General features: G+C 42.2%; 1 protein-coding gene across 1 annotated transcript in view; it reads right to left on the bottom strand.

The window, feature by feature from the left end:
* Nucleotides 1–13,633, bottom strand: part of SEMA3G (semaphorin 3G) — a 109,335-nt gene extending 95,702 nt beyond the window's left edge. The window contains exon 1 of the mRNA XM_088134038.1: nucleotides 13,130–13,633. Within this exon, the coding sequence (XP_087990164.1) occupies nucleotides 13,130–13,250 (121 nt within the window). The 5' untranslated portion in view covers nucleotides 13,251–13,633. The remainder of the gene's footprint in view (nucleotides 1–13,129) is intronic.
* Between the last annotated feature and the right edge of the window lie 335 nt (nucleotides 13,634–13,968).

Genomic DNA, 13,968 nt, shown 5'->3' with positions numbered 1-13,968 from the left:
AAAGCACTACCTAGTCACTATAAAATCTTAAGTTTCTTAAGGAAATGGTAGAATGCAAATATATTGCATTTCTTTAAATAGCAGCGAGTTGCCTTGGGGAGTAGATTCTGGCCACTGGCCACTGATTATATGTCTAACAACTTATATTCTGTGAAATATTTGTTTTAGCATTCCATACCTACACACATACACGTCAAGCTGTTCTCTTTTGGGGTAAGCCACATTATGCAGCAGCGTCGGGGGGATGGTCAAAACAGGCAAGACGACGGACATAGTGTTGCAATCCAAACCTTGCCCCTTCGGTACGTGCATCAGTGTTGCACATACAGGCAAAAGGGCTGGTTCTTGGGCTACAAGACCCCGTCCTTCATCTTGCCTGTCCCCACCCTGCCACCCTGCAGATGCCACTGGTGTAATGCAAAGCCCAGAAAAGGTTTTAGAAACAGGATGTCAAACAAAAGACAAAGTAAGAAAAAGCAAAGGATCCTCTCATCCCCCTTGTGTCCTTCACTAATTCTCTCAATCTTTTATCATAATCAATCAAATTAATCATACTTTTAGACTGATATTCATTCTTTTGCCATATGTACATATGAATAGACTTAACCACATACTGAAAATGAATACACTGTTTTGTAAGGATATATTTACCAGTCACTTTTCCATCTTTCTTTCGTTTCACATCTTGATCCAATGCATTCATTAATGTTACTCACAGAAAGACTTTTTCCCTTAAGTCACATTCATTCAGAACTCTGTGTGATGATCTCCCCAAGAGGAGTCAGAGATGGAGGGGCCTGATTCAGCAGATTGTCATGATTCGGTCAGCAATTAATTGCTGACACTGTCTCAGCAAGCAAGCAGCAGAAGCAAGTGTGGAAAAAATCAGCTGATGAGGGACCCAACCCCAGCAGAACACCCAGCTTGAGGACATTGCTCAGCTCCTCAAGAAGCAAAGGTGGGAATACCCATAACTAAGACACACTTGCAACTGGGCTATATTTTAGCAGCTGTCAGTGGACAGCCTCTTGTTGGGAACAGCCATGTCAACCTGGGATCCATGATTGCGGCTTTGCATCCTGAATTGGCTGATTAACCTCCTTGGTGACTGGACTTTTGAACTGTTGCAGAGTGCATTTCCCTCTCTGAACCTGTGCTTGGTTTTGACTCTGCACTGAACTCTAACTATCCAACCCTCAGGCAAAACCTTGCTTTCCTATATACATTTTTGGAGCATAGATGCTGGCTCTCTGCCTGCCTTTGTCTGTGACTGCTTGGTTCTTGGTAGTAAACTATTTGCAAATCAAGTTGGTGTGTGCATGATCAACCTGAAATAGGACACTTTGCACAAGTTTCCCCAAAACAAATTTCTACTTCTTATTATCACCATTCACTGGAGTGTAACATGAACTATCACTAATCTATTGTATTAATTCCTTCTTGCATAGGTACTCACCAAAATCTAGATATCACCAATGCTGACTTGCTGATATATATTTCAGCCCTTTCCTTCATAATTATATCTGCACCATCATCTTCATTGGTGTATTCATGAACTCTACTCTGCAGATCAGACCAAGTTCATTTAGATGTATTGCTTCCTTCCCCTTTCTGTTACTTTCACACACAAATTCTAATTTTCTTTCTCTCATTGCATTGGTTAATTCATTCCCTTTGTCATTTACTCAGCATACATTCCAAGGTGCAATCTTTGACATTTATTTATTGTGTTTATGCACCTCTGGACTCAGAAAACAATTCAAGGCAGTTTACATAATAAAAAACACAAAAACATAATCAAAACATAAAATAAAAACAGAATGCTACCATATTACAATAGGCAGAATGATGACCATTCATTCCCCAAAGGTCCTCTAGAGTAACAGCTTCTGGAAGACCAACAATAAGGGTGCCAGCCTAATATCCAATGGGGAAGCTGTTCTGTAATACGGGGACTGCAACTGAAAAATGCTGCCTGTGAACCCCATCCCTTCACCTGTGGAAATTTTAGAAGCAAATCAGTACTGGATGAGTTCAGTGGGCCAATTCTGAGTGGAGAAGGAGGTCCTGTAAGTATAAATGGCTTTATAGGTCAAAACCAGCACTTTGAATTGCACCTGAAAACTTATTAGTAACCAATGCAGCAACTGCAAAACACACAGGTGTTGTGTGGCTATAATTAATGGCTCTAACTTGCTAATATCTGGGCTACCACATTTGATACTAATTGTAGTTTCTGAGTGGCCTTCAAAGGCAGCTACATGTAAGACACTTTGCAGAATCCAAATAGATGGTGATGATGCAACACGGCCACAGGTTACTGGGGCAAGAGCCCTCTGCTCCAGGTCAGGCTGCAACAGCTGCACAGCCACAGATGGATGAAGGCTCACCTGAATACAGCCTCCACCTACCTCTCAAGCAAAAGCTGCAAGTCCAGGAAGAAAAGCTTTTCATCATTTGGAATTGTCTTTTATGCTTTTGGTGGTGAAGAAGATGAACTCCGGCTCAAAACTTTTATCATGGATTCAAAGTCTTATCAGGAACAAACAGCAAAGATGATAGTAAGTGGAACTAAATCAAAAACATGCTTTATCACATAAAGGACAAGACAAGGTTGCTCTCCTTCCTTTCTGTTTCTATTGGCATTAGAAACAATAGCAAGGAAGATTTGACAGGATAGTAAAATTTTCAGAATTAAAATGGCAAGTCAAAAATATAAGTTCAAACTGTACACTGATTATGTTATAGTTACTCATCCAAGGGATTCTCTAGAGTTGATCATGGAATTATATACAACAATATAGTACAGGATCACGAACTTGAATCCACAACAATAAGACACAGATGACTGCATGGAAATTCTCCAAAGAGGAACAATAATTCCTAAGAAAATAGCAGGGTTTAATATTATTATTAAATCAATTAATTAATTAGGAATTTACTTTGCTAGAAATAATATGTATTCAAAAATAATTTGCAAATCTGAAAGAGTATAATGGACATTCTTAAATGAAAAAAGCTGAACTCATCTTGGTTAGGAAGAATATTAACAGTAAAAATGAACATTCTTCCAAGGGTTAGTTTCTTGTTCCAAATGATTCCAATAAACATTGATGACAAGTTGCTGAATGAGTGGCAAAGAATAATAAATAATTTCATCTGGTTAAATAAACAACCATGAATTAAACTTCAGATTTAAACTTTAGATTCAGATTAGGAAAGGAACAGGACTCACAGAACATCTACAGAAATATCTTTGGACTAATATGAAAAGAAGCATGACAAGTATAAGAAATCACTCTGTTCAAAGCAGCTTATTAAATGTATAGGATAAATATTAAAAAAGAATAAAAGATCAAATATATATTTTCATGTAGAGGGGTAGGCTAAAAAATTTGATCACTGGAGAGAAAACTCTGACAGCCTGCAAAAATAAAATTGTTCAAGATTCTCTCCTTAGAATGGTCAAAAGTGCTTCCATGCTTTCAGTATTTCAAATGAGCCGTATAGTCCAGAAGGAATTACAAAAGCAAGCTGACATGCTCAGAGACTTGACTGAATTTGAAATACTTATCCTACAAAAACAGAACACTTGCTGAACTTATATACGTAAGTTGCTACTGAAATATGATTCAGAGACCAAGCTAGTTAAAGATTACACAATCAAATAGAGACGGGCAGAACTTAAACAATAAAATGACATGTAACAATGAAAGTATTAATGTAAGACAAGCATCAGATTCACTGTGAGTAATACACTGTAAGCAAATAGCTACAAAACGTTCTTCTGGTGATAAATTATCCCAGTGATCATTGTTAAAAATTTCTGGAACTGGAAAAAATTGGAATGTTCTACCAGATCTGATGGCAATACCACATATAGTTCAACTATTCTGCAGATGATTTACTGCAGGATGCAACAAACTCTAAGGGTTGACTTTCTTTTTATACCAGTTATTTTTCTGTTAAGTATTACTAAACGTTATACTGCATGGCTATAAAATACACTGAGCTGATTTTATATATGGAAACTGTCCCCAGGATACTTTATGCTTTTTACTGGAAATCACATCTTATTCCTTCATTAGAGGGATGGCAACTTAAACTGTGGGAGTGTGCAACTATCTCCAGAATAACGTCATACTGAAAACAAGACTGATGTTTGTTTCAATTTAATCTGGAAACTGTTTATGGAGTACAATTCTACAGAAGGCTTCCTGAGACATCCAAGGTTTGGGTTCTCTTAAAATAAAGGTTCTAAACTGTTTAGTTAAGATTGTTTATGTTTATTATATAGATGTCTTAGCTAATTTAAAATTTGTTTTAATGAGAATTAAATACAACCATATATTTATTATTACATATAACAGTATAAATGTTGTTTATGACAGTTTAACACTTTAAAATGCTAAAGTGTTAAACTATCATAAATTATTTTATATTTATTCTAATCCAAATTGACACATAAGGATAAAAGTGAGATGTAATAGTTTGTAGTTTCTTCTAATTTTATCTTTCTTTTTTTTTTTTATCTGCGCTCAGTCATTGCTGACCCTGCAGTGACTGCTTGGACGAGTCCTTGCAGTTTTCAAGGCAACTGTTTTTCGGAAGTGGTTTGCCAGAGCCTCCTTCCTAGAGCAGAGCCCAGCTGGTGGGCACAGGAGGCGGGGTTTCCGTTGCTTCGCGCCCTTCTCGGGCGCACACGGTTTTTCGCGCTTACCGGCAACTGCTCCCAATTCCTTTTTGCAAGACGCCGCCAGCATTTTTCCTCCCACCGGAGTGAGAGTCCCCATTTATCTACTCACATGAGTTTTCGACCTGTTGGGTTGACAGGAACTGGGGAGGAAACAGGAGCTCACCCTGTTTAACGCGAAGACTGGACTCGAACCGCTGAAGCGTCGACCATTTCTGGCCGGCAACTTTCAGCGTCATTAAGCCGCTGTGCCACCGTGTCCCCCAATTTTATCTTATACTGCTCTGAAAACTTTTCTGTGTAATATTGCTATTTTGCAAATTCTATGTATCTACCTTTTTTCTCTTTCTTCTTTTCCTTTTAAAAAACAAATATTACCCCAAAATTAAAAGTTATCATTGGAGACAATGGAGACCTTCAACAGAAACAGCAACTCCATCATGCTTGGGTTCAGTTTCAACCTGCTTCATCTCACCCAGATCTAAGCAGCCTCCAAACACCCATTCAAGACTTCCACAGCATCTCCACAGCTCAGCCCAAGATAAAAAGGCTATTATCAGCATATTAACGGTATCTCACCCCAAACTGATGAGTGACCTTTCCCAGTAGCTTCATGTTGATGAACAGGGACAAGCAAATCAAAGCATATTGGATCCCACAAATGATGCCACAGCCATCAACACTTGGCCCCACAGAGATTGACCGACACCATCCCTCATGGTTTTGGTTAATTGAAGCTTTCACATAACACTTTTTAATAAGATAGTGAGATACTCATGTCACATACAGAATTCCTTTCTAACAGTAAGGAATTCCTTTTTAATGGTAAGGAATAATCTTTTTGGCACCTATTGATTAGTATACTTCAAGCACAACTGAAGCCCAGTAGAATCTCTGATCTTGACGCTACCTTGCAGACCAATACATCGTTGCATCCCACCAACTAGGAGGCACGTGCAGTCTACTGACATACACACAGGATGCTTAAGCATTCCAAGTCATGATTTCATTGTCTTTACAATATTAGAGAGGGAGTGAAATGCAGACAAAAGTACTCTGTAACAAAAAGACCACAACCTTGCTTTCTTATATGTAGTATAATATGTAGTATTTCTTATATGTAGTATACAGTAAAGGAAACGTAGCTGATCCTAGGCAATGGAAAACAACATGCAGGCTTTATTTATTCATTCAAAATATTTATATTCATAAATTACTTTTCTGCCCACCAGGGCCCTTAAACTAATCTAAACCAGGAAGGCAAGAAAATTACAAAGAGTAAAAGACGAAACAAAACATTCTTTAGAACTGGGGATGGGATCGAGCCAACCTGATCTCTCCTGGGAACTGCTCACAAAAACTCCTCAGGAAAGGAGCAGCTTTCTCCAACTTGGTACCTCTTCAGTCTCACTCATGGAGCCTTTTATCCTCTCTGTCTACCCCCATCCAATCATAATCAACCATTCAGTGACTCCTAAAGCCAATTCCTTATTTTCTGCCACTTCTCTTATTCTGAGGCTGTTTCCAGCTAGGTCTCAAATGCAGCTGGGAATGTGATCTTAGGGTTTGTTTGTGTAATAAATTTATATGGCCACCTATCTACCCAAGGAAGTCTGGCAGCAAACAGAAATAAAAGCAAACCAACTGTACAGATTCATTAAAAAGCAAGTTGAGACCCCTGAAAATCACATTATTACTCCTGTTCATTAAACAAACCATATCCATTCCTGAGCCATCAACCCAACAAGAACCCAGTCTCAGTGCCTGGGGGAAGAGCCAGGTCTTCACAACTGGGTTACCAGATTTGTGCCACCAAAAGGTGGATAACAAAAAGCATTTCTGTATTCCTGCTGCCATGTACAGGTCCTCCAGATTTTTGCAGTCCCACTGTCATAGCCCTAGGTATCTTGACAGCGTGGCTCTCATGTTCCTGAATCTGGTACTTGGTTCTCCCCACTTGGTTCTGCACAGTGTTGTTGTGCAGTTATAGCTTTGCTTACTCACCCATAAATAAAATTTAGTTGGTAATCATAAACCATGTTTTCAGGTAGGGATGGGGAATCTGAAATTGGAAAAGAATGAGTCACTTCCTCAAATGACATCTGTACATTTATGTATTTATTTTTTAATCTTTAGGTTTCCAACAAATTCATCCTCTTATTCTACACCAGAATAAGCTCAAATGGTAGCTTATTTTTTAAAAGTTTTTAAGCCATACAACTGAAAAAGAAGAAATTTAGATATACAGAGTTAGACACCTATTATATTAGGGAGGCTTACGCTGCAAGGAAGATGTACACAAGCAAATTCAGCATTCATTATATTTTTCCCAGGCCCAAGTCTTCCGTGTCTGTTTTCATATAGTCTATGTGTGTGATTGGATCAGAGAACCAGGAGCCAGACCATCAGAGTCCCCTACTTGACAAATAAACTGCCACATGAAAGGGTGAGCTGTTTAAAAATAAACAACACAAGAAAGGAAGCAGCAAGGGCGAGAAGCAAGCAAGACACTTCAGTGTATCAATAGAGAAAAAGGATGTTTGGTCCTGCTTCTTTGAAAAGAAAAATGGGGAGGGAGGTCCTTCTGAACACCAGGCATGGTCAACAGCAGCCAACACAGCGCTATCTCCAAACACCAGCCCTCTCCAACCATTGTTTCAGAGTGGGGTTGATGTAGGCCTACCTGACCCATTGCACAATCTCTGGAGAGATTCAGAATTTAGCTCAACTGGCACTCAAGGCCTCAGGAAGCTCCCCCTCTCCCCCACCCCAATCCACCAGTTTGGGAAGACTGGCAATTCTTGGAATTTTCCGGCTGTTCATGGTACCAAGTAAGAGATGCAGCTCTGGGACAGGCACGGTTACTTCCAGGAATCAGAAGGCCACCCAGCAGTCGGTGAAAAAGCATGAAGTAATACAAGATGGCTTACAAAGGTGACTTTTTAAAAAAACATAGGCATACTATTATCAACAATCCAAAAGACAGATTGCCAAAGACATGCCTTTGCAATGAAATGGCTTACACGTGTGTGTGTGTGTGTGCTGTGCATGCCTAAGGTAAATGGACCTATATGTGTACTGTACTACCATTTCTTCTTTCTGAAAGCTGTACTAAGCTGGGTTCATAATGCAGGACAGCGGTGACAGAGGAGATGACAGTGTCCTACAGCTGCCTCCTCTCTGCTTCCCATTTCAAAACCAATTAGGAGACACAGACATTATCTAACCATAATCTTAATGACAGGGAAAGGGAAAGACAGCATTTTTTTAAAAATCACCCAATGCAGGCTACAACTCAGCATTGGATACTTGTGAGCTCTGTGGTTTGCTATACTGTAGAATGTTCTTTCATTGGAATGCCTACAGAACCAACCATTCTTACTTTGGAGTGTTTAAGGTGCCATCAAGCAATTCATGGCACCTTAAACATGAGACTATTGTGTGTATTCACTGTAACAGATCAGGAAGCCTGCCCCTGGCATTCCATGCCCATTGTGAAGTTAAGCTACTCATGCACATTTTTAGGCTCTGTTCCAAGTGCCTTGACTATCACTGGAATAATTTGTGGTTCTGTTTTCAGTAATAGCTCTGGTTATTGTTTTGGTAGCTATTCATGTGGGTGCATAAAGCCTCACTAATGATTTGGTGCCAGAGAAGTGAAGGAACCACCGAGTAGCCCAGTTATATCAGAATCAGCTATCTTAGCATTCTAGACCTCTTTTTGAGATGGTAACTATGTAAGGTTTTCCTTATATGATTAAAGAAAAATAAAAATCAGAGAATTGACTGAGGTTGAGGTTACCATGGGTGAGGTGGGATGAAATAAAACCTTCTGTCCCAATTTCACCCTGCCTCTCACAAGCTCAGGGTTAATTCTCTCTTTTGGATGAGTCTGTGAGCCATGTGTAGTGGGCCATATGCAAGAACCGATTGTGGGTAACAAGAGGGTAAACAACCTTCCTCCTAGCTGACTAAACTAATTGGGGTTCAGATGAAACACTGGCCTGGTTTACCATGTTTTGGGAATGCAGCCTATAAATAACTGGGAGAAAAGTTCTTTATAAGAATTTTTTTCAAAGCAGTGCAGAACAAAGGGCCATTCTCATACACATTTTCTGGCTTGAACATGTTCAGATTTATTTATTTCTGTGATTGCAGCACACCTTACTGTGCTACCCAGTATAAGCTTCTAGAAAGCTAATATATACTGACAGCAACAAGTGGCTGCTTGCATTATTGCTTTAATGCAGCTCAAACTTTTTTTTCCCTTCTCAAAGGAGGCGCATGGATAGCCCACAGAGTTCTTCCTTGAATAATTCCACTTAAGCCTTTATATAAATATACCCTTTCTCAAATTTGAGGTTCTCAGATCATAGCCTACAACATCCCATCAAGATGGACCTTAGCCAGGACCAGATCTGCCTTCGGAGAAGATCTGCATAGCTATTCAATCTAAGCCAGCACCAACCCAACTCTACTGTTTTACATTTCCTGCACTCCCACAGTTGCTCCTAAAAGCAGATTTTCCTTATTTCCTTTAGCCTGTTGAGGTTTCTTTAGCCTGTTTGTCTGCTGGCCGCAATCTTTCTTTTTGCATGGAGTAGGATCTCAGAGCAAAGAAGAGAACGTTTGTTTGGAAAGTGAATTGTTTGTCTAAATAGATGCAGATGCAGCTACTTCAGCAATACCTCAGCGCAATGTGTGTCTCAACTTTAAAATGACTCATAAAGATAGAAGCTCCAACAACTATTCCTCTGAGAAGCACACTTGAATTTTACCACTAGCTTCTGCAGCAGCAGGCCACCAAAAGAGCAATTTCCGCTTTTCACTATGATGCAAGACTGTTGTCCCTGGTGGGTGGCTTCTTAGATTTCTTATTGCCACTGACCTTCTTCACTTTAGAACCTTCATGTTCCACAACAAAGATAGGCCTCAGGGACTTACAGGGACCCCAAGTCCCCACTGTATGGCCCTCAGGTGCCCTTTTTGTAGCCATCTGATTATCACTGTTAAAAATGGCATGCTGAGTTTATTTCCATTTTGAGATGCAAAACAGAAGAAAACTAACATACTGTAAACCCTAAACTAAACATACCACAAAGAAGGAAAAATCCAAACAACACCCCTGAAACAACCCTGCTTATGTAGGTTGTGGCTCCACTCACTTTGTAGCCCTCAGCTCTCCAAAACGTTATGCGTAGCCTTCAGAACACCCACCCCCATTCCTGTTTTGCAGAAAACCAGGGATCACTCAAGGAATGTATAAATTTTGGAATCCCTCAAGACTGTAGTGTCACAGAGCACCAGAGCTCCCTCCTCAGCCTTTAAGTCCAATATTGACAAAAAGGACTAACTATTATGCCGTCATTCCCAATTCTCTGAACAATATTAACATTTTACCAAACGATTACAACGGAGGCTTCACTGGACACTGACGACTTTCTCTAATATTTGTATTTGAGCTACACACCAACTCTGAAGGACATCTTCACAAAATAAAGGTGCTTTGCTATTCTGGAAGAGCCACTGAGATCAACTGCAGCAATCCACTGGCTATCCTCCTGAGCTCAACCTTTTTTTTTTTTTTATCCACACTCAATCATGACCAATTCTGCGGCGACTGCCTGGACGAGTCCCTGCAGTTTTCAAGGCAAGGTGTTTCAGAAGTGGTTTGCCAGTGCCTCCTTCCTAGAGCAGAACCCAGCTGGCGAGCTCAGGAGGCGGGGTTTCCGTTGCTTCGCACCTTTTGTGGGCGTGCGTGGCTTCCGCGCTACTGGCAACTGCTCCCTTCTCCCATGCAAGCGCCACCAGTGTTTTTCCTCCCACCGGGGTGAGAGTCCCCATTTCTCTACTCACGTAAGTTTTGGAGCTGCTGGGTTGGCAGGAGCTGGGGAAGAAGCAGCAGCTCGCTCTGCTGCACGGAGCTGGGCTCGAACCGCTGAAGGGTTGACCAAGAATTATGGGACTCAGGGCTAGCCTAAGAGATGGCATCTTGAGTAATGAAATCAGGAGATCAAAAAGCATCCCCAATGCTAGGAAGCACCAAAATGTTCGTGACAAGTACAGACAGAGAGCCCTGTCAGTTGATCACTATCCTACTGATGGGCAGTGTAGGCATCTGGCAAGAAACAACATTCCAGGAGTTGGCAAGTGAAGGATCAAACATGCAACATTCCAATAGTGTTTCCTTAACATCCCACAGAAGAAGCAATATACAAATGTTCACAGCAGACATTTTAAATAGGCAAAATGCACCTAAGCTCCCAGGTTCACTCTCAATTGTTCTGACACTTAGGCTCAGACCATTATTCATAATGACAGAGTAGATGCAAGTAATCTAATCCAGTCCATCTGACCCACCACTGAGAGTTCAGACAACTTTACAAGCGTCAGAAACGCCTGAAGCATTCCTCCCTCGGTTCTCATTCACACTACCTCTCCAGATATGATCCTCCTGCTTCCATTCTGGCCCAAAGAAATGCAGCCTTGATGGCTGAAATAACACAGGTGGTCCTTGTTACAACCCGCTCTAGGGAACCCAGATCAGGACAGAAGGCTGGAAGGAACATAGCCCAGCAACTTCATATATAAAAGGTCCCAGGTTCAATCCCTGAATTGTGCAGACCATGCAGGACTGCCTGAGGTCTTAGAAAGCCAATATGTTTGCCATAGACAATACCATTTATAGGTGAAAGCACAGCCATTGGCTTAGTTGTCTTGAGTGTTCTCTCACTGGCGAACTGCTGTTAGTCAATAGCTTCCATTAAGGAACTCCATATTATTTGGTGGTGGTACAAGAAATAAGTATTGTTTTAATTACTACTTAAACAATAAGCAGACATGTGAGGGAAAATGCTTTAAACAATTCAAAAGCAATAAAAGCTTCTCCACAAATCAGTAAAAGCAATAAAATCATAGCACAACCCATTGCAGAAGATAACATATGAAGGCAGAAAAGCAAGTTGGAAAATAAAACTGGAAACTGTAGGGAACTTCAGTGAAAGTCAGTTGCCCAGTGACTTCTGGTAAAAAGACTGTCCTGGGGCTGAAGACTTCATTGGGTGGGTTATTCCCAAAAGCCTGCTTTTCCCAGGTAAATGCCACTCAGCTGAAGGCTACCAACACACCTGCCTGTTCCTGAGGTGCTAGCACAGAGACCCTAATAAATATCAACCTGTCCGTAGGTGGGGCTGTGTGAACTACAGGCATTCTGCACAGGGCCATGTCAGAGAAAATTCTATGAGTGCTTGTTATACCTCCCAACCTGAAAGAAAATTAGCAAAACTCCCAATGTACCCATAGAGGGTCCCCCCCCCCCCCCCGCCTCACCCTTTAATGGTAAAGTTTCAGGAAAGACAAATGAAATCTATCGGTATTTACCTCCAGGGCTGCCAACTTTTACAAAAATCTAATGCACAGAGTATTTGGTTTTTCGCCTGCATGCTGATAAAATAAAGCACAGTTGTTGATTTTGATACATCAAGTTGCTGTCAAGGGAATCAAGGCATGGCATGGCAGACTGATTTTGCTTTTTGATCAGTTGGCAACCTTATCTGATTTGTATGCATGTTTGACATGCTTTTTTGCTGGGTTGACTATATTGTATGTATATTAGTAGAAAACATCCTTGCAGAAATGTAGAGAGACTGTGTAATTCTGATATCTCTGAATTACATGCAATTCAATCCTACCCCTCAATCCCATGCAAAAGCCTTAAACACTCACTATTTCAACTCATAGCATTTGCAGTCTTGATCTGTAGCACACTCCACACTGGCACAAATGCTCAAGCCCTACGCCAAAATCTCTTGCTTGCCATCCTTAGATGTCTTTCTTATTCATCTCACTGTTCTTCTTCACTTGCCCCTAACCATGGCATAAATGTGCCCAGGAGAAAATGAGTCACAATTGAAAGCAATTCAAAGGATTTTAGTAACCCCCACCCCTTTAAAGAATGTGGATCTCAGGCCAAAGAATTTCCCTTGAGATTTAGGGGCTTGTAATGAACCTAGCAAGTGCAGAATGAAGAAGCCTGGCTTCAAAAGGGGATAAAATGCTACTAGTCCCTCCAAACATCATGTGTGCGCACTTCTGTCATCCAGATTTAATCAATGCACAACAGCAGTGAAAGAACCAAGATTAGATCAAAAAGGTTATAAAAAGTATAAAGACAGATTTACAAAGGATTTCACACAAACACACATGCAGAAACACAGACTGAAGAGGTGAAGACAGTTTTGGCCTTGGGAACCAAGCGGACGTTATAAACCTTTGCCAGCCGCGCTGCTGCCTCTGGCGTGTGCAGTCACTCAAGTTCCACTTGCTCAGCCTCAGTTCCCCATCTGCAAAATGGAACCGTCAAGGCCCTAATTCCAAGGCTTACCGAAGGCAAAATCAGAAAAGGGTAAAAGGAAGTGCAGACGAGTCTCAATTTACCTTTATAGGAGAGGCGAAGGCGAGGCACGCGGCCCTTGGCAGCATCGCAGACGACAACGAGATCCCAGCTGAGCCACCACCAAATTCCCAGGCCAGCGAAGAGGGCTCCCGCGCGCTGCATAGCCCCTCACTCGTCCTGCTCTACGCTCCCGCTTTCCCTTTGCCCGGGCTGGCAGGACTACCGGCCCCGCCGCAAGTTCTTCCAAACTCAGAGGGCTTGCCCTGCGCCCCGCTGCCCTTCCGAGGCCGCGCTCCAGCTGCCTAGGGGAGGCTCCAGAAGCCGGCTCGCCCGCCCGCCCTCAAGCGCGCCTCGCTCTTCAGCTGGCCGCCGCCGCCGCCGCCGTGGCCGCCGCCGCGCATCTCCCCCGAAGTTCTGCACAGGCAGGGCTCCACCCAGCTCCTCGCGCCGACACTGCCACAGCCAGAGAGCCGAGAAGGAAAAGGCCGGAGGGAAGCCCGGCCCGTTTTCAAGCCAAGGACTTCCCGGCAGCCGCCCGCCTCTGAGCTGCCCACGGCGGGCCAGCAGGAGAGCGGGCAGCCAAGCTCGGAGAGCAAGAACCACCCTCCGGGCAGCGGCGGTGTCTGGATCAGCCCTCTGGAATCCTGCCCACTTTCTCCTAGGAGGCAACCCCAAGGTTGAAGTATTCCCTGCTGTGGGAATTTTGCTTACTGCCTCCGATCAATTTACCCGTTGGGGGTCTGGGGTTGAACCTTGCCAATAGAGTGGGGTCAAAGGATAGAAGAAAAGGGGAGGAAGTAAAGTCTGATGTCCTGAAATGGTTTCTTGCTACCTCTGTCTGCAGCTGGAAGGAAAAAGAAGAGGACGACCAGCAGCCAGT

This window comes from Python bivittatus, unplaced genomic scaffold, assembly GCF_059951505.1.
Source record: "Python bivittatus isolate LINGU-HERP-01145 unplaced genomic scaffold, Pbiv_v1 ctg000080_np1212, whole genome shotgun sequence".
Taxonomy (NCBI): domain Eukaryota; kingdom Metazoa; phylum Chordata; class Lepidosauria; order Squamata; family Pythonidae; genus Python; species Python bivittatus.
The sequence above is the reverse complement of the archived record's forward strand: the minus strand, read 5'-3'. Positions and strand labels throughout refer to the sequence as shown.